At 38.2% G+C, this 21,014-nt stretch overlaps 3 protein-coding genes and 2 pseudogenes across 4 annotated transcripts; 4 read left to right on the top strand and 1 right to left on the bottom strand.

Moving 5' to 3' along the window:
• The first annotated feature begins 1,187 nt into the window (after positions 1-1,187).
• LOC105182354 (uncharacterized) lies at positions 1,188-15,583 on the top strand. Its single transcript, XM_025300170.1, has 22 exons — positions 1,188-1,554; positions 1,688-1,901; positions 2,159-2,455; positions 2,631-3,036; positions 3,191-3,259; positions 4,784-4,952; positions 5,068-5,242; positions 5,570-5,772; positions 8,751-8,964; positions 9,218-9,514; positions 9,698-9,767; positions 9,870-10,038; positions 10,159-10,333; positions 10,470-10,686; positions 12,357-12,537; positions 12,670-12,883; positions 13,126-13,422; positions 13,495-13,912; positions 14,075-14,143; positions 14,436-14,604; positions 14,728-14,902; positions 15,027-15,583. The coding sequence occupies exons 1-22, from the start codon at positions 1,419-1,421 to the stop codon at positions 15,208-15,210; spliced, it is 4,518 nt and encodes a 1,505-aa protein (XP_025155955.1). The 5' UTR covers positions 1,188-1,418; the 3' UTR covers positions 15,211-15,583.
• Positions 3,271-4,309, bottom strand: LOC105182355 (cytochrome c-like; annotated as a pseudogene).
• On the top strand, positions 8,437-10,005 carry LOC109503757 (cytochrome P450 4g15-like; annotated as a pseudogene).
• LOC112588843 (cytochrome P450 4g15-like) lies at positions 9,950-10,762 on the top strand. The gene is made up of 3 exons (XM_025300020.1): positions 9,950-10,042; positions 10,159-10,333; positions 10,470-10,762. The coding sequence occupies exons 2-3, from the start codon at positions 10,284-10,286 to the stop codon at positions 10,690-10,692; spliced, it is 273 nt and encodes a 90-aa protein (XP_025155805.1). The 5' UTR covers positions 9,950-10,042; positions 10,159-10,283; the 3' UTR covers positions 10,693-10,762.
• Positions 15,584-17,238: 1,655 nt separating the features above from the next.
• On the top strand, positions 17,239-20,833 carry LOC105182409 (cytochrome P450 4g15). 2 transcript variants are annotated; one of them, XM_025299996.1, is made up of 9 exons: positions 17,239-17,361; positions 17,464-17,666; positions 17,809-18,022; positions 18,269-18,565; positions 18,702-19,119; positions 19,268-19,336; positions 19,656-19,824; positions 19,948-20,122; positions 20,259-20,833. In XM_025299996.1, exons 2-9 carry the CDS (start codon positions 17,522-17,524, stop codon positions 20,461-20,463), a joined length of 1,692 nt encoding a protein of 563 aa, XP_025155781.1. In that variant the 5' UTR covers positions 17,239-17,361; positions 17,464-17,521; the 3' UTR covers positions 20,464-20,833. The 2 variants fall into 2 exon arrangements, with proteins under 2 accessions (XP_025155781.1, XP_025155787.1); XM_025300002.1 differs by having other exon boundaries at positions 17,302-17,361; positions 17,497-17,666.
• The last annotated feature ends 181 nt before the right edge of the window (positions 20,834-21,014 follow it).

The raw sequence follows: 21,014 nt of genomic DNA, 5'->3' as shown, positions 1-21,014 counted from the left end.
TACTTTGCGCAAAACTTAGACGATAATCCACCTGCTACCGGCGTGTTAATGTTAGCGCTTCTGTAAATACCAGTGCCTTGATTAAGCTTAGCATAAGTATTCTACGAAGAATCTGTACTTGATATTTTTTATGGAATATTTTTAAAATACATTTTACTATTTATATATACCATCTCCCCGCTCTCGTAATTTCGATAAATGATCCACGATAACCATAAGCACCAGACGAAATGACTCACGGACTCACGGATCATTGGGGGGGGATCCGATCGAAAATCGCAGATCGAAAATAGCCCGAACGATTATACGCGATCGCGCCACTGACGGCCGTTCCATTATTTTTCTTTCTCATCGATGAATCGATTGGTTATAAGAGAGCCACGTATAATCCTATTGCTGTGTCACATCCGTTTAAGCTACTTCCGTGAACGAACAGTAACTGCTTGTCATCGTGATTGCACAATCGTTCAAAAATATTCGTAAATATTGATGCTTGTAATGTGGAGTGTATGATAAGTGACGTAGCGGGTGCTCAATGTTAATGATAATAAAAAGGCATTCCTTCTTAGGATGCAAAAATGCATTGTTAGATATACGCGAAAAATTGCGAGAAAGCCGACTGTGATGGAAGAAATATTCATAATATTCTCAAAAAGAGAGAATAATATCCCGTTATTTCGAAAAGAATTGACAAAAGTTGATATTATTTAAGAGAAGGAAAGTAAAATGAATATAATTGCTTTTCTCTTAGCGGTAGAATAATATATTTCTCTATATATAAATGACAATATTGTACGTCATATAATAATAATAATAATAATAATTTGTTTTTATTATAGTAATAATTTTATTAATATTTTATCAATTTAATAAAATTAATTTAATTATAATATTAATTTAATATATTATAATGATATATTTATCTGTATATAAATGACGATATTATACGTAGAAGCACACAACTGCTACATTTGTGGAGAATCTGCTGAAAATTGGGACAATGAAATCAAGTAACGTAACATACATTTACATAACAATACATTTACATTGTATGAATGAAATATGCCGCGATCCATTATACGAACTATCCCCGCCAAAACTGATCGTATCATTATAGAATTGGAAAATACCAAAGCTTGCTAAGTATATATAAAGCAGCGCGCACATGCTAGGAACAGACAGTTTTGCTAGAACCTAGTATCTAGCTAGAACCTAGAACGCAAACGCAAGAAAGTCAAACTCATCGCGGAAAGGATCCTTGAGACGCCCGGTAAATTGGTTGACCCCACAATAGTGTTCGAATTGCTTAATTCATTGATTTATTTGTATTGTCATAATCAAGTGAGTAATACATGAGGGTGGTGCGAAAAGAGAGAAAGATAGAACAACGTTGCACCAAACGATAATTGCGAATAACGATGGATGCTGTATCGATAACGTCGTACCTATCAAGCATAGGGTACACCATACTCGCCATGTTCATCACCACGCTACTCGCATTGTATTACTACATCGAGACCAATCGTGCTGTTCGTCTGTCGACAAAAATGCCAAGTACGTATGGCGATCGGCGGATCGGGACGCGATCAATGTCGACGCGTCCCGCTACGTCGTGCTATGTCTCACGACCGATCGTTATAATTAATTCACTGCAAAAAGAAAATATCCCGATCAATTTGACTTCCAGATCCACCGCGCATACCCATCTTAGGTCACATACTAATAACATTGAAAATAAAACCCGAAGACTTTGTGTGCAAAGGTATAAAATATACTGAGACATACGGATCGGTAGTGTCGGCACATTTAGGACCAAGAGTTTTCACTTTCCTGTCGGATCCGCACGACATTGAGATAATCTTGAGCAGTAACGTGCACCTCGAAAAATCGATGGAATATAGGTAACGAATCCGATAAGTAATTCAAACGAAGCCATGCGTAGATTTGTCTTCATCGAAGTATAAAAGTGAAAGTGACGGATGGCGCAAAGAGTTTCGATTGCGCTGTTGCCTAAAATCACTCCTCACATTCAGCACACATGTCTGAACAATTAACGATTAAAAGACGTTTTACTTTCTTCAAACTCCTCTTAGACACTTTTGAGACGTATTTCGGACAATTGCGTGCAGTGTGAGATTCTTTTGTCAACGTATTGTAGACTCTTCAAACCGTGGCTGGGAGACGGCTTGCTGATCACGAAAGGCGACAAGTGGCGCAAACACAGAAAAGCGATAGCGCCCGCTTTTCACATGAGCATCCTGAAGACATTTGTGCCTCTGTTTTACGAAAACAGTCTGGATCTCGTTCGACGACTGCGCGAAAAAGTCGGTCAACAATTCGATTGCCATGATTATTTATCGGCGGTAACTGTAGATATCTTGACGGAGACGGCGATGGGAGTCAGGAGAGAGAGAAGGCAAAACACCGGATATGACTATGCAATGGCCGTAATGAAGTAAGTGTTGCTACCGTTTCATCACCACACCACATTCAAATCAGTTATAGAATATTTTTGATTAAGCAGTGAAAAGCACTGCTTTCTTTCCCTTCTCTCTTTCTCTCTGTTCATCTCACGCGTGCAAACAGTCATATATAGATATATATATATATCTGTACGTCGAATGTCGCAGATTGAGCGATATCGTGCACCGGCGGCACTACGACATGTCGTTACGCCCGGATACGCTGTTCAAATTCTCAAAGCTCGCCAAACTACAAAAGCGTTTGCTTCATACCGTTCACTCGCTAACGGAGAACGTGATCCAAGAGAAATGGAAGGACATCGAGGAGAAGCAGCAGAATGAAACGCAGGACGAGCATATTGAGACGAACAAATCGAACGCGGGAGACAAGAACAATATCGCTAATTACACAAAGATGCATTACGTGAGGGACGACCTTGATGACATCGATGAAAACGACTTAGGCGAGAAGAAGCGACTCGCCTTTTTGGAGATGTTGATAGACATGAAGAAGAATGGCGGACAGATGACGGACGAGGAGATATGGGAGGAAGTCAACACCATCATGTTCGAGGTGTGTGATCTCAGTCGCGTCGCGATATCATGTTTTCTTTTTTTTTTTCTTTTTACATAATTATCGACAATCCTGTAAAGTACCGAAATCAAAACAATTCAGCGCGCTGGCCAGCCACGTGATGACAGGAAATTGATTAACGAAAATGTTTCAGGGTCACGACACCACAGCAGCCGGCTCGAGTTTCGCGCTCTGCACGTTGGGATGTCTTGCGGAAATCCAGGTAAACTTACTCACGATCGAATATATATTTAAGGGAATATTTTATGTAATATCTGTGTACGTATATTTATTAGAAAATTCACAATAGACGGCCGCGTATGAGGGTCGGTATTACTTTTCGATCAGTTCGAAAGTTGCAAGCATGTTTAAGACAAACCTTGATAAATAACATCCCAGTGAATTGATTCGTCTCTTCTTTCTCACATTGTGACTCGCAGTAATGCGAGTCAACTTATAATTAAGTGGTATTGTTTCTTGGGTTAATACTTTTTTTCGAATCGCGGTTATTTTAATGTAGCTAAATGGGCGATCGAGTCTTTGCGCTCCTGAGCTTTCTTGAGTTCCGAAGAACGCTATCCTCGTTCCCGGGACGAATTTCTTGGGCACCTCCAAATATTCATTTAACATATTCTCGTCCCACACGACGGCTTTCTGCTTCATGTTTTCCGAGAAATTGAATCCCGAGTTTGCGAGTAAGCACGTTAACTAAGCGAGTAGTACTTCCTAAACAAGGTCGCTGCGTACGCGTATGTGTGCATGTGTGTGCTTCCCCTACTTTTATTTCCAAACCAGCTAATTTAATTCTATGCTAATTAGCTAACGCGCTGGCTGTTCCACGCACTCACTTTTGCACAAGTTTTGCCCATAATGCCGTACAGGTATAGGACCTATTCTATGCTTGCCGTCCTTCTCCGTGGTGTGGCACGTGGCGTACATCTTGTGATACGTGGTGAACAACTTCTTGCCGTTCACTATGTCGTCCATCCCGTGGGAAATTATTAATTTTATCGTGCGGTTAAACTGATGTCGACTCAATCGCGCGCTTTCGATCACAATTTCGAACGTTCACTCCCTCCCCGTCACCGGGGGGTTGCGTTCTCCGTGTCAATTGTACCAATCGTTAATCAACCATCTTTTTTCTGCACCTTTTTCTCTTCAACTTGAAGAGAACATCGTCCAGATGTTGCACAGCTGAATGTGCCTCCTCGAATTATCCAAATAACCCAATGCACAGTTATGTACAGTACTCTCATTATTGCTTTTCTCTTATTTCTCGAGTCATTCTATAAACAAATATATTTTTATACATGTTATAAATTATTTTTCATTCATTTCAATTTGTAGGTGAAGATATTAAGATTGGTATTTCTTAGATCTTAATATTAGATTCTACATCCCAGGTAGCACACGTGTCGTTTCCGAAACGTCACTGTATATTGGGAAAACGTACGTAAAACCAATATATTCTGCTGCCAAATATGGATCAAAGTATACTAAAACATGAATATGAGATCCGACAGAATATTCACTTTTCGTTGACTTTGCAACCTCTCATAGTTTCATATATTCAGCTTTACAGAAGGGAATATATTTTTGTTAGGGAAACATGGTTGCATAAAAATTTAATTTTTTCTCTTCCTACCCGGGTAATACAGACAGAATACCGATGTAATATCCGTGAAACTGAATATTCGGTAGAGACATATCCAAGTTATTAATGTGTGCACTTATGTGCACTGTGCAGGCACGTGTGCACGAAGAACTGGACAAAATTTTCGGCGACAGCGACAGGCAGTGTACTTTCCAGGACACGTTGGAGATGAAGTACCTTGAGAGAGTTATTTTAGAGACACTCAGGCTCTTTCCGCCGGTACCTTTTATCGCTAGGAAGCTTAATGAAGACGTAAGGATTGGTAAGTACCGATCCGACTGCTTGATCGTTTCATCAGGTGCCGTGCAACACCATATTGCAGGCACTCGTATTATCAATTGTACAGAGACATGTTCCAAAGTTTCTTTGTATTAAAGTTACAGGCAATTACGTCATCCCGAAGGACACCACAACGGTGCTGGTGCAATTCCTGGTACACCGTAATGAGAAATATTACCCGAATCCGTTAGTATTTAATCCGGACAACTTCCTACCGGAAAAAATGCAGCAGAGACATTACTACGCTTTTATTCCCTTTAGCGCCGGACCGAGGTAACCCAAAAACGTATTTATTTACGAAAACATTTTCAAGAACCTCTTAACGTTACGCACAACAATTACGCACGATCAATGCGACCTGCATCTATCGGGGATGGCCGGAATTACAAGTTTTTGATAAAATACAAGCGCAAATTGTGCAAGAGCAAAAATGTTTATTTACTTCTTTCAATTTCACTTAACGTCCATTAAAAATACAAATTGCTTTGTTATATAAATTTGAATAATTTCCATAGGAAATTATAAAGTGACTACAGTTTTTACAGTTTAGTGGTCTCAGTATTACTCGGTGTATTAATGGCCGACGGTATCTTGCCGTAGATCGTGCGTGGGACGGAAATATGCTATGCTGAAATTGAAGGTCCTGTTGTCGACGTTATTAAGGAACTACCGCATTACTTCCAATGTGTCGTACCAAGACTTTGTTCTGCGAAGCGACATTATCTTAAAGAGAGGCGACGGATTCCCCATCAAGATTGAGCCGCGCAAACCCGCCTCTCACACGGGAGTTACTATCCGCGCATAAGCGAGAAGAAGCATAAGTTTACCAGTGTATGAAAATCTCCATGAGAGCTCTACTTTTTATATTTCCTTATGTCGGTCAGACAAACGCGTTATTTGTTTCTTTATACATATTTTATTCCACTTGGGGAGCGATATTTAAAGTTTCAGATATCAAAAAGTCGTAATCCTTGTAATCGCCTTCCGTAAGGACGATCATTACAATTGGTGATCATTACAATTGTTGTATTGTATTCATAAGTCATTATCTTTTCGATATTTCGATATTATCGGTTATTAATCTGATGGCTGATACCAATATATTCCATGTATTTTGGGATAAATAAAACGTATAATAATAATAATACAACCCCCGTTATAAAATTAATCCTTCACTCTATTGTTCTATTCATTGTTTATTAATATTAATTATATAAATTAATATTAAGGATACCTCTTTCCCTATTATTCACCACTCAAAATACTCCAAATATCAAGAGAGCATTACAAATATTTGTCCAAACTCTAACGAATGTGTAATGAATAAATAAGTGCGAATATATTAAAAGTATAAATCACGCGTTCTCCCTTTATACACGCCACCGACGAGATATTATAAAGACTGTTGGTCTTTAGCGGAATTTAGCGTACCAGAGAAATCTCGCTGTACATTTGCGTCCTCTTAGGAATACCGTGGCCGGAATATAAAACATAGCTCGAAATAAGCATGGATGGTAACAGACATAGAATAATGGGAAAAAGATATCGGAAAGTATCAAAAGACTATCAATACGAAAAACAGGTCGAATGTGTGTGTGTGTGTGTGTGTGTGCCCTAGGATTGCGAGACGTGAGAAAATAAGTATGATTTTAAATATATACATACGATGGCGGCGGCATTCCTTGAGATAATAATTCGAAGTTGAAATAATACTAAAATTGCGATCGAAAACACATGTTACAGAGTGTTTTACGAATTCCTCGCTCCGAGGAATTCATGGAGACATAGAGCGGATTAAGATAAATATAAAATTCTCATACTATTTTGCGATATTTTCAATAAAAAAATCTATTATGATTAAAGCACCTAAAACACGCACCAAATATAAAGTCAGTGTTTATGTATTAGTTTTGAGTTTGCATTTCACATACCCGGCGAAGACAGAAAATTTAAATTAAACTGTAAAAGTTCTTACGAGATTACGAAAGTATTCGATAAAACCCGTTCGGTAAAACGTCGTTTAGGATTTAATATATCGCGGGTATAGCCAAAGCTTTCAATTTTAAATTGTCAGTAGATAAATTAAAAACATAGGTTAAATCGCTGATTCATCGCTGGTTAAGTGATACTTGGAATAAATTAAAACTATAATCATTGCCAAAATATACATGCTTTGCTCCGATGCCGTTTCTACCGCAAACTATATTTATTAACCTTTTATTCAAATTCAAACGGCGTATTTCGTATTAGATTTTATGTCGCATGTATCTGCGTTTATTTGCGTGCGGCATTTAATTCTATTGTTTCGACTAGGCGTTTATATTTTTGGTTTCGATAGTACCAAGATCAAAGGTTACTTGAGTAAACATCGTAGGGAAAAAGAAAAAGAGGAAATGAATTGCGTATACGGTATTAATGTTTGGGAACATACGTCAGAGTGGCCGAAACTGTGAGCTATTCGTAACCAGGTATAAATACAGGCAACCTGACTGACAATAGCAGTCGGCTCACTTGACCGATATATACAACGCCTAGTCGGATATTTGCAAACGCTCTGCGAGGCTTCTGTTCGTTTAGCTTCTCACTTGTCGAAGATCCGGTCGTAATTACGTAAGATAGATCAATCTAAGGAATCGTTCCTCATATAACAGCTTCAGCAAAATGAATACACGTCATATTTATCTATAGAAGAGACTTTTTATCTTATTATGATTTTGACTCTTATTTTGATGACTTTTTATTTTATTATGAAAATCATTACTTCGCGCTAGTCGTAACAAATAATATATCGGTCGTACACTTGATAAGTACCAGACAATATTAATCTCTACATTCTCTAATCACATAACATTAATCTCTCCATCTCTAATTTATAAACAATCTCTTTATCGTACCGAGTCAGTTTCATTGATACCGCTGCAAATTACCCAAGAGTCTTATATATAGTCGAGCGACTATCCGAAAACATCATACAATATCCAGATGGAATTATCTTATACTTGTCTCTATGTCTCATCTTTACCAGATTACAACTAGGTGCAAATATGTAACAACACTCGCGAAGAACCAATTCGAGAAATACGCAATAAACACACGCACGTAACACCAAATGTCCACCTTCGACAGCCAATAGTGCAACTCACGATAATGCAACATTTTATACCGACGAGGTTATAGCATTTTATCGTTGTCTTTTAAATATCTTTTTACAGACTATGACATAACGTCATAAGCAACGTACAGTGTTATAAAGTTCTCTGTTGCAACTGCGACTGCATCGAAAGTGCCGACAAGACACCAATGGTGCTGCTTGACTAGATTAAAAAGTAATCACTGCGTACTTTTTTGATTGATTTCGAATTTTGTGTGTGTGTGTGTGTGTGTGTACGTGTGTCAGGAAAAGGTGATTATTTAAACTATCTTAATTTATTAATTCTACAAAAGTGTTATGTTCTAGAGAGCGAGAAACTAAAGGGAATCTCAAAAATATAGTAACATTTCAACAACGTAACAATGGATACGTTATCAATTACAGCGCCTTATCTATCAAACATGGCTTATATTTTCTTGGCTTTGCTCGTTACAACTTATGGCATTGTATTTCTATATCGAGAACAGACGTGTGATTCGCCTTGCGATGAAATTACCAAGTACGTGAAAAGTTTAGAACTTCAAGCGTCTTCAGCGAATATTACAATATCTTCCCTTGCCGTGCGCGTCTTGCGCCGTGTCCGAATCAAAATCAATCATTGTAATTGACTCACGGTGTACCTTCTTCCAGATGCACCACGCGTACCCATCCTAGGTCACGCGTTAATAACCCTAAAACAGAACCCCAAAAATGTGATGAATAAAGGACTTGAATTTTATACTAAATATGGATCGGTAGTGTCGGCACAGTTAGGACCAAGAGCTTTTGTTTTCCTTGGAGATCCGCAGGACATTGAGATAATTTTGCGCAGCCCTGTGCACATCGAAAAATCGGTGGAATATAGGTAAAAGATTTGGATCAGTAATTAAAACGAAGCCATATGTACATTTGTCTTCATACAAGTATAAAAGCGAAATCGAGAATGGCATTTCGATTGTCATGTTGACTAAAATCATCCCACATAACACGTATGTCTCAGAAATGTCGAGACATCGGAAAAGGCATTTTACTTTATTTAAACTTTTCTTAGACACTATTAAGATGGACATCGGGCATGTATGTATGTTGCATGAGATACTTTCGTAAATGTATTGCAGATTCTTCGAACCGTGGCTGGGAGGTGGCTTGCTGATCACGAAAGGCGACAAGTGGCGCAAACACAGAAAAGTGATAGCGCCCACTTTTCACATGAGCATCTTGAAGACGTTTGTGCCTCTGATTTATGAAAACAGTCTGGATCTCGTACGACGACTTCGTGAAAAAGTCGGTCAACAATTCGATTGCCACGATTATCTATCAGCGATAACCGTTGACATCATGATGGAAACGGCAATGGGAATTAGGAGGGAGAAGAAGCAAAACACCGGACATGATTATGCAATGGCTATAATGAAGTAAGTGTTGCCACCGTTGCTACATTCAAATCAGTTGTAGAATATTTTTGACTAAGCAGCGCAAAGCATTTCTTTCTCTTCCCTCTTTCTCTCCGTTTATCTCGCTATTTATGACCGCAAACCAGTCATACGTATCTGTATGTCGTATCTCTACTAAACTTGTGTTAAACGAAACACTGATAGAATGGCACCGAAACTTATCATTCAAATTGTCAGTCCCTGCATTTTAGTATATCATAACAACGATATCATAGTTTGTACTACATCATAGCAACGGTAACAAGGCTTTTAAGTTAGATAATACCACTGTATACTATTTCGAGTTAAACTGACAGCACTAACTTGCAACGAACAGACACGCGTGCACGAGGAATTAGACTCAATCTTCGGCGACAGCGACAGGCCTTGCACTTTCGAGGATACGATAGAGATGAAGTATCTCGAAAGAGTTATTCTAGAGACACTCAGGCTTTTCCCGCCTGTACCTGTAATAGCCAGGAAACTCAATGAAGATGTAAGGATTGGTAGGTTAGTCAGTTTAGACGCTATTGCGTTATTATAAGGCGTTGTATGATGTGTGTCAAATAGCAGATACCTGTTTTAATGTGTACAAGAGCACGAGATAAATCATTATTGTTTTAAAGTTACAGCCAATTATGTCGTCCCAAAGGATGTCACTGTAGTAATAGGGCAATTCGTGGCACACCGTAATGAGAAATATTACCCGAATCCGTTGGTATTCAATCCGGACAACTTCCTACCGGAGAAAATGCAGCGGAGACATTACTACGCTTTTATTCCATTCAGCGCTGGATCAAGGTAACAAAAAACATGCACTTGTATGCCATAGAAGCACATGACGGAATGTCTTAAGACGTATCATCGGCGTAGCCGAAGCCATATGTACCTCATGAAATAAGTGTCATATTACTGATCGGCCGGTTTTTTTCCAAAGATCATGCGTGGGGCGAAAATACGCCATGCTGAAATTGAAGATCCTGTTATCGACGATATTGAGAAATTACCGCATTACTTCCGACGTGTCGTACCAGGACTTTGCTCTACAAGGCGACATTATCCTGAAAAGGAGCGACGGTTTCAACATCAAGATCGAGTCACGCAAATCTACGTCTGATAAAGGAGTTACACTAATCGCGCAGAAGCGTGAAGAAGTATAAATTTATCAATATATACAAATCTGGATGAAAGTTCTATTTCCTATATTTCATTTGCTTGTCAATCAGCCGAACGGGCTATTTATTTCTATATATATATACTTTATTCTACTTAAGAATTTGAAATTTAAGATATCAAAAGGCCGTATCTGTGTAATCGTTTTCTCTACACGATCTTTATAATTTACAATAATTTACTGGTATTTATAAGTCGTTATCTTTTCCATATTTGTATCGGTGACATGAATCCAGTGACGGTGAAATCCAATGGTGCAAAAAATACGAAAGCTCGATTAGATTTTGCAAAGAAATTTGAACACTGGACTGAAGTTGATTGGCGAAAAGTATTTTTCTCTGACAAGTCAAAGTTTCAGTTATTCGGAAGTGCCGGTAGAAAGTATATACGACAGTGTCCAACAGGCACAAGATATAACAACTAAAAGATACCAAATTCCTACCGTGAAACATGGTGGAGGTAACGTGATGGTTTGGGGGTCATTTTCTTATAATGGAGTTGGTCCACTGGTTGAGATCACGGGTACTATGGACGCTATAATGTATCGAGATATATTGACACAGCATATGCTGCTATATGCAACTCGAAACATGCCACGTAGTTGGACTTTCCAACAAGATAACGATCCAAACATTCATCAAAACTAATAAAAAAATTTTTCATCGTGAAAATAATGCGAGTTCTTGATCCGGCCCTCGCAATCGCCGGACTTGAATCCTATTGAGCATGATTGTGGCAAGAATACTCAAACTACGTACAGGAAATAAGAAGAAACACTCCAATAAAGCTGAATTATGCAAGCGAGATTTGCAAACTCAAGTCACGGCAAAATTCACCTCAAGATCGCATTTCTAATTTAATAGCGTCAATGCCTTGCCGTTATGCTGCAGTGATATTGCTTCTAAAGGAAATGGCAACAAAGTGTTCAGTTTAAAAAACGTTGACAACATTTTCTGTTATTATTTTTCAATAATATATTTTTCTTATGAATAAGAAAACTTTTTGGCGCAATACTTTTGCACTGTTTGTAATAAGACCTTGCGTAAAAATAAAGTATTTAGAATTATTAAGAGTTTGTAAAGTTTATATAATTGTAGGACAAATAAATGCATTTTGTTTACATATATATATATATATATATGTGTGTGTGTGTGTGTGTGTGTGTGTGTGTAAAGTGTTTAGCGCTCATTATGAAATGAATATATAATAATAATTGTGTGGCTCAAAAGTTTTGCACGCCACTGTATATATGGTAATACACACGTAACACAATATGCATATTCAACAGCTAACTGTGCAACTCACGAGTTACAATGTATTATTTCATATTGACTAGGTCACAGCATAATCCGAAAGATTAATAATTCTTCCATCCCCACACAGATACCGATTTATTATGACGTGACGTCCGCCATATGCGATATACCATGTTATAAAGCTTCGTTGCAAGTCGAGAATCAGTTAGTGTTAAAAGTGCCGACAAGGCATTAGTAGTGCTGTTTGACTAGATCCGAAGGTAAGCTCAACGTACTATTCTAATAAGTTTCATTGTGTGCTTGTGTGTTTGTTTGTTCATTTAAACTGACTTTATTTAGACTGAATCAATAAATTGTACAAAATCGTTACATTATAGAAAGCGAGGAATTAAAAGGAATCTCATCAAGAGTGTAGCAATATTTACCTGAGCATAATCATGGATACGATATCGATTACGACATCTTACCTACCAAACATGGCTTATACTTTACTGGCTTTGTTCGTTACAACGCTTGTCGCATTGTATTTCTACATCGAGACCAAACGTGATGTTCGCCTTTCGCTGAAATTACCAAGTACGTCAAACGTATAAAATCTTAAGCGTCGGCGAATATCAAAATCTTCCATTGAGATGAGTCCTACGTCGTGCTCGAATTAAAATCAATTGTAATTGACCCACAGTAAATCTCTCGTGTACTTTCTTTCAGATCCACCACGCGTGCCCATCTTAGGACACGCGTTAATAACTCTACAACAGGATTCCAACAATTTAATGCATATTGCAATTAAATATTCTGCTGAATATGGACCGGTAGTGTCGGCACATTTAGGACCAAGAGCTTTTGTTTTCCTTGGAGATCCACAGGATATCGAGATAATCTTGAGCAGCCCCGTGCATATCGAAAAATCGGTGGAATACAGGTAACGAATCAGATCAGTAATTAAAACGAAGCTATACGTACATTTGTTTTCATTCAAGAATAAAAGTGGCGAATAGCGTTTCGATTGTCATGTTAACTAAAATCATCCGACAGAACATATGTCTCAGAAATCGACCAAAGATGGCATTTTTTACTTTGTACGAAACCTTTATTAGACATTTGTAAGATGGATTTCGGGCATGTATGTACGTTGTGTGGGATTCTTTTGTAAATGTATTGCAGACTCTTCGAACCGTGGCTGGGAGACGGCTTGCTGATCACGAAAGGCGACAAGTGGCGCAAACACAGAAAAGCGATAGCGCCCACTTTTCACATGAGCATCCTGAAGACATTTGCGCCTCTGTTTTACGAAAACAGTCTGGATCTCGTTCGACGACTGCGCGAAAAAGTCGGTCAACAATTCGATTGCCATGATTATTTATCGGCGGTAACTGTAGACATCTTGACGGAGACGGCGATGGGAGTCAGGAGAGAGAGAAGGCAAAACACCGGATATGACTATGCAATGGCCGTAATGAAGTAAGTGTTGCTACCGTTGCTACTTTCAAATTATTCATCATACATATGTATATGTAATATTCAATGACGCAGACTGAGCGATATCGTGCACCGGCGGCATTTCGACTTGTCGTTACGCTTGGATGTGTTGTTCAAATTCTCAAAACTCGCCAAAGTACAAAAAAGTTTGCTCCAAACTATTCACACCCTAACGGAGAACGTGATCCGAGAGAAGTGGAAGGTCATCGAAGAGGAAGAGCAGAATAAAACGCTGATCGGTGATATCGAGATGGAAAAATCGATCGCGGCCGAAAACGCGCGAGACAACAGCGGTACCGCTAATTACACAAAGCTGCATTACGCCAAGGACGACCTCGATGATATCGATGAGAATGACACAGGCGAGAAGAAGCGTCTCGCATTTCTGGAGATGTTGATGGACATGAAGAAGAACGGCGGACAAATGACCGACGAGGAGATTTGGGAGGAAGTCAACACCATCATGTTCGAGGTGTGTGATCTCAGTCGCATCGCGCGATAATGTGTCTTTTCTTTATATAATTATCGAGTCTCTCTACTAAAGCATTGAAATTAAATTCGGAGCACTGGCCACGTCATATAATAACAAGAAGTTAATTAACGAAAGAGAAGTAAATCGACAAATATATTTTAGGGTCACGATACCACAGCAGCTGGTTCTAGTTTCGCACTTTGCGCTTTGGGTTCTCTACCAGAAATCCAGGTAAACTTGTTCACCATCGGATATTTATATGTAATATTCTAGAAAAATTTTCCATCGTCATAGACTACCAGGCACAGTGAATGTCGAAATAACATCGCGGAAATTTCGGTGAAATAAATCACTAATAGCATAGCAGCGATCTGACCAATTTAATTTTCATTTCTTGTGTTTTGTTTGCGTCGATATCATGACAACGATCATGGCAACACTTCTAAATTAGATAATATTACTTGGATAATACTACTGTATACTATTCTGAGTTATACTGATAGCACTAACTTGCTGCGAATAGGCACGCGTGCACGAGGAATTAGACTCAATCTTCGGCGACAGCGACAGGCCTTGCACTTTCGAGGATACGATAGAGATGAAGTATCTCGAAAGAGTTATTCTAGAGGCTCTCAGGCTTTTCCCGCCTGTACCTATAATAGCCAGGAAACTCAATGAAGATGTAAGGATTGGTAAGTTAGTCAGTTTAGACGCTATTATTGCGTTATAAGGCGCTGTTATATGATGTGTGTCAAATAGCGGATACCTGTTTTAATTTGTACAGGAGCACGAGATAAATCATTATTGTTTTAAAGTTACAGGCAATTATATTATTCCAAAAGATGTCACTGTAATAATAACGCAATTCGTGGCACACCGTAATGAGAAATACTATCCGAATCCGTTGGTATTTAATCCGGACAACTTCCTACCGGAGAAAATGCAGCAGAGACATTACTACGCTTTTATTCCCTTCAGCGCTGGACCAAGGTAATAAAAAAGAATGCATCTGTCTATGGAAACATTAGAAAAGGCCTTGAGATGTATCCAAAGCCGTGTATTCCATCAAAAACACCGTCGTATTCGTTAATGATCGGCCGTTTTCTTTCCATAGATCGTGCGTGGGTCGAAAATACGCTATGCTGAAATTGAAGGTCCTGTTGTCGACGATATTGAGGAATTATCGCATTACGTCCGACGTGTCGTATCAGGATTTCGATTTGCAAGGCGACATTATCCTAAAGAGGACCGATGGTTTCAACATCAAGATCGAACCGCGCAAATCCGCATCTAAATAGTTACTATCCGCGCATGAGCATGAAGAAACATAAACTTATCAGTGTATAAAAATCTCGATGAAAGTTCTGTTTTCTATATTTCATGTGTTTGTCAATCAAACATACGAGCTATTTGTTTCTTTATGTATATCTTACTCCACTTGGAGAGCGATGTGTGAAGCTCAGGGTATCAAAATGTCATCATGTAATTATATTCCCTACATGATCTTTACAATTGGCGATAATTATAATTTACTTGTATTTATAACATGTTATCTTTACGATATTTGTATTGGTTACAAATCTAACGACTGATATCGTTATACTTTACGTATTTTGAGATATATTAAAAAACGTAATAAGACAAGACGCATCAAAATTAATCCTTCATTCTATTTAATGTTTATCAATGTTAATTATATAAATTAATATTACTGTTTCTTTCTTTACTGTTTTTATTAATTAATATTACTGTTTCCCTATTACTCACCGCTCAAAATATTCTAATATTATTAAGGGAAAAATACAAATATTTGTTGAGATTCTGTTCAATGTGTAATGAATATAAATGGAAATATGTTAAAGGTATAAATCACGCCTCTCCGCCTCCTCTTTCATACACATGCAATATACAATTAAGGGTATTAATTTGAAACACGCGGAATCAATAGGTATATCGATTTAGATCTAGATATTTTGAATCAATGAAAGCGTATAAATTTTTGCGTTCACTTTATTTCGTTTTGCAAGGCGACATTATCGTAAAGCGGAATGGCCTTAACTATAAAATATTCGTAACCAGGAATAAGCACTGAGAAAGATAGTCTAGGGAACTAACATTCGATTTACTAGACCAGTTTCAACGCTTATAGTCGCATATTTGGACAACCACTAACAAATAGTATGAAAAAAGTCACACCGTAGGCTCTCTGGCTTTTGTTGTTCTAGCTTCTCACTTTACGAAAACCTGGGTATAATTATGTACGATGACCCGATTTAAGGAATCGATCATTCCTCATACAACAGCCTCAAAATGAATACATATAATAACACATCGATCAATAAGTCCCGGGACTAACTCACTAAAACAACATTTGTTTGCCAAAATTCTTCTTTATTCATCAACATAGTCTCCTTCAAGAGCGATACATTCATTCCAACGCTTTCCTAACTTTTCTATGCCACCCGTGTAGAACGATCTTTGGTTTCAAAATAGGCGATAGTTTCGGCAATCACTTCATCATTGGAGCCATATCTCTTTCCCTGGAGCATCTTTTTTCTTGAGGTCTGCGAACAGCCAATAATCGCTGGGGGCCAAATCTGGAGAATACGGTGGGTGCGGAAGCAATTCGAGGTTCAACTCATGCAATTTGGCCATCGTTACCATCGACTTGTGACACGGTGTAGCATCAGTAAAACCACTGTAACTCAATGACACAATGTCGGAATGTCATGAAAATTTAACACGTAACTTCTAAAGGTTGGTACTAACTGAGAATGGTATGGATTTGTTATTAGAGGCGCCATTTGCTGGTTAGTCCCGAGACTTGTTGATCGATGTGTTATTTTTCTACAGAAAAGATTTTTTAATGAGAAACATCACCTCGTACTAATTAACCGTAATGGAAAATATATCACATATCTAATAAATATCATACATTAATCTCCATATTTTATCTAATGTTTAATATGTAAATAATCTCTTTTTATTGTAGCTAGTCAGTTTAATTAATATCGTTGCAAATTATTCAAGTCTTATAACATCGAATGACTATCCGAAAACACCATTTAACATCCTGGTAGAATTATTCTATGCCTTACTTGTCTCTACGTCTCATCTTTTCCAGATTGCAATTAGGTGCAGACATATAACAATATTCGCATAGAACCAATTCGAGAAATGCGCAATAAACATTACACGCACATTACATAATGTCACCTTCGACAGACAATAGTGCAACTCATGATTATTAACATAATACCTCATATGGATAAAGTCAAAGCATAATCGGCAAGGTTAAGAGCTTACCATTGTTTTCTAAGGATATATCTCCGTATAGATTATGGCATAGCATTATAAGCATACAGCTTATAAAACTCCGTTGCATCACGACAATTTACAACTGTCGAAAGTGCCGAGAAGGCACTAGTAGTGGCTGATTAGATTGAAAGGTAATTACAGCATATCTTTTTAATATGTCTAATCGTGTATGTATGTGTGTATTTATTTAAATTGTCGAAATTAATAAATCGTACAAACGCGTTATGTCCCAGAGAACAAGACATTAAAAGAAAACGTATCTCAAGAGTGTAGCAATACTTGAACGTAACAATGGATCACAACACGACATCAATTATGACATCCTATCTGCCAAACACGGGATGTACTTCATTGATTTTGCTCGTCACCACGCTTGTTGCATTCCATTTCTATATCGAGAGCAGACGTGTGGTTCGTCTTGCGCTGAAATTACCAAGTACGTAAGTAAAAAATTCAGAATCTTATGCATCGACTAATATCAATATCTTCCCCTGCGATGTATTTTCCATCGTACTCGAGTCAAACTTAATCTTTTGTAATCGACTTACGGTAAATCTCTCCCATGTACCATCTTTCAGATCCACCGCGCTGGCCCATCCTAGGTCACACGTTAATAACTCTAAAAGTAAACCCGAAAGATATAATATCTAAGGCTTTAGAATTTTATAATAAATATGGGACAGTAATTTCGGCACATTTAGGACCAAGAGCTTTTGTTTTCCTCGGAGATCCACAGGATATCGAGATAATCTTGAGCAGCCCCGTGCATATCGAAAAATCGGTGGAATACAGGTAACGAATCAGATCAGTAATTAAAACGAAGCCATGTGTAGATTTGTCTTTATTGAAGTATAAAAGCGACGAATGGTATTTCGATTGTCATGTTATCTAAAATCATCCCACATAGCACGCATATCTCCCAAGAAATCGACCAAAAAAGGCAATTTACTTTGTTTAAACTTTTCTTAGACTTATTTTTGAGATAGATTTCGGGCATGTATGTATGTTGCATGAGATACTTTCGTAAATGTATTGCAGATTCTTCGAACCGTGGCTGGGAGATGGCTTGCTGATCACGAAAGGCGACAAGTGGCGCAAACACAGAAAAGTGATAGCGCCCACTTTTCACATGAGCATCTTGAAGACGTTTGTGCCTCTGTTTTATGAAAACAGTCTGGATCTCGTACGACGACTTCGCGAAAAAGTCGGTCAGCAATTCGATTGCCACGATTATTTATCAACGGTAACTGTTGACATCTTGACGGAGACGGTAATGGGAGTTAGGAGGGAAAAAAGGCAAAACGTCGGATATGACTATACAATGGCCGTGATGAAGTACGTGGTGTTACCGTTATTACTTTCAAACTAAATATAGAATATTTCCTTACGGGGAAGCTCTTCTCTCTCTCTCTCGCTCTCTCAATTTCCCCCATACGAATAGTCATATGTACTTGTATCTTGAATGCCGCAGACTGAGCAATATCGTACACCGGCGGCACTATGACGTGTCTTTACGCTTGGATGCGTTGTTTAAATATTCAAAGCTCGCCAAACTACAAGAAGATTTGCTTCAAACTGTCCACACCCTTTCGGAATGCGTGATCCAAGAGAAGTGGAAGGACGTCGAAAGGAAAGAGCAGAATAAAACGCAGAACAATGATACTGAAGTAAAACAATCGAAGGCGACCGAAAACGTGCAGAAGGAAAGCAGTACTGCTAATTACACAAAGCTGCATTACGCAAGGGATGACCTCGACGACATCGATGAGAGCGACATAGTGGAAAAGAAGCGTCTCGCATTTTTAGAGATGTTGATAAACATGAGGAAAAACAGTGGACAAATGACTGACAAGGAGATTTGGGAGGAAGTCAACACTATCATGTTCGAGGTAAACTTAGTGTCACGATGTGTTTTTTTACGGATATTTTCCGGATCCCTCCATGAAAACATTGAAATCAAATTCAGCTCGTTAATCAGTCAGATAATGACAAGAAATTAATTAACAAAAAGGAAGTTAATCGACAAAAATATTTCAGGGCCACGACACCATAGCAGCCGGCTCGAGTTTCGCTCTCTGCACGTTGGGATCTCTTTCAGAAATTCAAGTAAATTTATTCACAATTTAATAATATATTTAGAGTGTTCAAGGATTTAGAATGTTCGAGAAAAAAAGTCGTCATAGACTCCTAGAAACTGTGAATATTTAACATCGTAAATATTTCTGTGAAACTGATCACTGATAATATCGCAACAAACCGATAACTTTTATTCCTTGTATTTTATTTATATTAACATTATGACATACGACGATATATATGTATATATATATATAAATATATATATATATATATATATAATAATATATATAATAATATTCCCTTGTATTACCGAGTTATACTGATAGCACTAACTTGCTACGAATAGACACGCGTGCACGAGGAATTAGACTCAATCTTCGGCGACAGCGACAGGCCTTGCACTTTCGAGGATACGATAGAGATGAAGTATCTCGAAAGAGTTATTCTAGAGACACTCAGGCTTTTCCCGCCTGTACCTGTAATAGCCAGGAAACTCAATGAAGATGTAAGGATTGGTAAGTTAGTCAGTTTAGACGCTATTATTGCGTTGTAAGGCGCTGTTATATGATGTGTGTCAAATAGCGGATACCTGTTTTAATTTGTACAGGAGCACGAGATAAATCATTATTGTTTTAAAGTTACAGGCAATTATGTTGTCCCAAAGGATGTCACTGTAATAATAGCGCAATTCGTGGCACACCGTAATGAGAAATATTACCCGAATCCGTTGGTATTTAATCCGGACAACTTCCTACCGGAGAAAATGCAGCGGAGACATTACTACGCTTTTATTCCATTCAGCGCTGGACCAAGGTAACAAAAAACATGCACTTGTATGCCATAGAAGCACATGACGGAATGTCTTAAGACATATCATCGGCGTAGCCGAAGCCATATGTGCCTCATGAAATAAGTGTCATATTACTGATCGGCCGGTTTTTTTCCAAAGGTCATGCGTGGGGCGAAAATACGCCATGCTGAAATTGAAGGTCCTGTTATCGACGATATTGAGAAATTACCGCATTACTTCCGACGTGTCGTATCAGAACTTTGCTCTGCAAGGCGACATTATCCTGAAAAAAAGCGACGGATTTAGCATCAAGATCGAGCCGCGCAAACCCGCAAGTCAAACGGGAGTTACTTTCTCAGTGTAAAATGGTAAAAATATGCCAATCGCTAAGATTTTATAGGAAAATTCTATTCTCCATGTTTATGATACACTTTTATAATACACTTTATAATATACTTCTTACATTCAGTTATGTATGAGGCTACATGTCTCCTCTGACAATGTTTCTATACACTTTTCTAGAATAACATTTTTACATGAAGGTTTTAGGGCACTCTATACATTATGTTCACGATATCGAAAATTATCACACGCGTTTAGACGCGTCTGTTCTACAAGATCACGTTTACTTACGCTCATTTATAACGAGCGATTTTCCTGTTTGTTATCGACATATTTTATAATACTTAATGTAGTGTTTAAGGAAGGTAAACTAGAGTATAATGCAGTATACGTCATTCGTCTTGCTGATTATTTCCTTATCATATCTCGGACAAAAATCCATGCGATGCTTCGTACGTGACAGAATACGTAACTCCGCAAGATCCAAGATTCCTTTCTCGCACAAAGGGAAGAAAGCTACAAGATTTTCATAAATCACAGACGTACCGGACGTATATCGAAGCTTTATTGAAA

The sequence above is a fragment of the Harpegnathos saltator genome, unplaced genomic scaffold, assembly GCF_003227715.2.
Source record: "Harpegnathos saltator strain DR-91 unplaced genomic scaffold, Hsal_v8.6 scaffold104, whole genome shotgun sequence".
Classification (NCBI taxonomy): Eukaryota; Metazoa; Arthropoda; class Insecta; order Hymenoptera; family Formicidae; genus Harpegnathos; species Harpegnathos saltator.
This window is presented reverse-complemented; position numbering and strand designations above follow the sequence as displayed.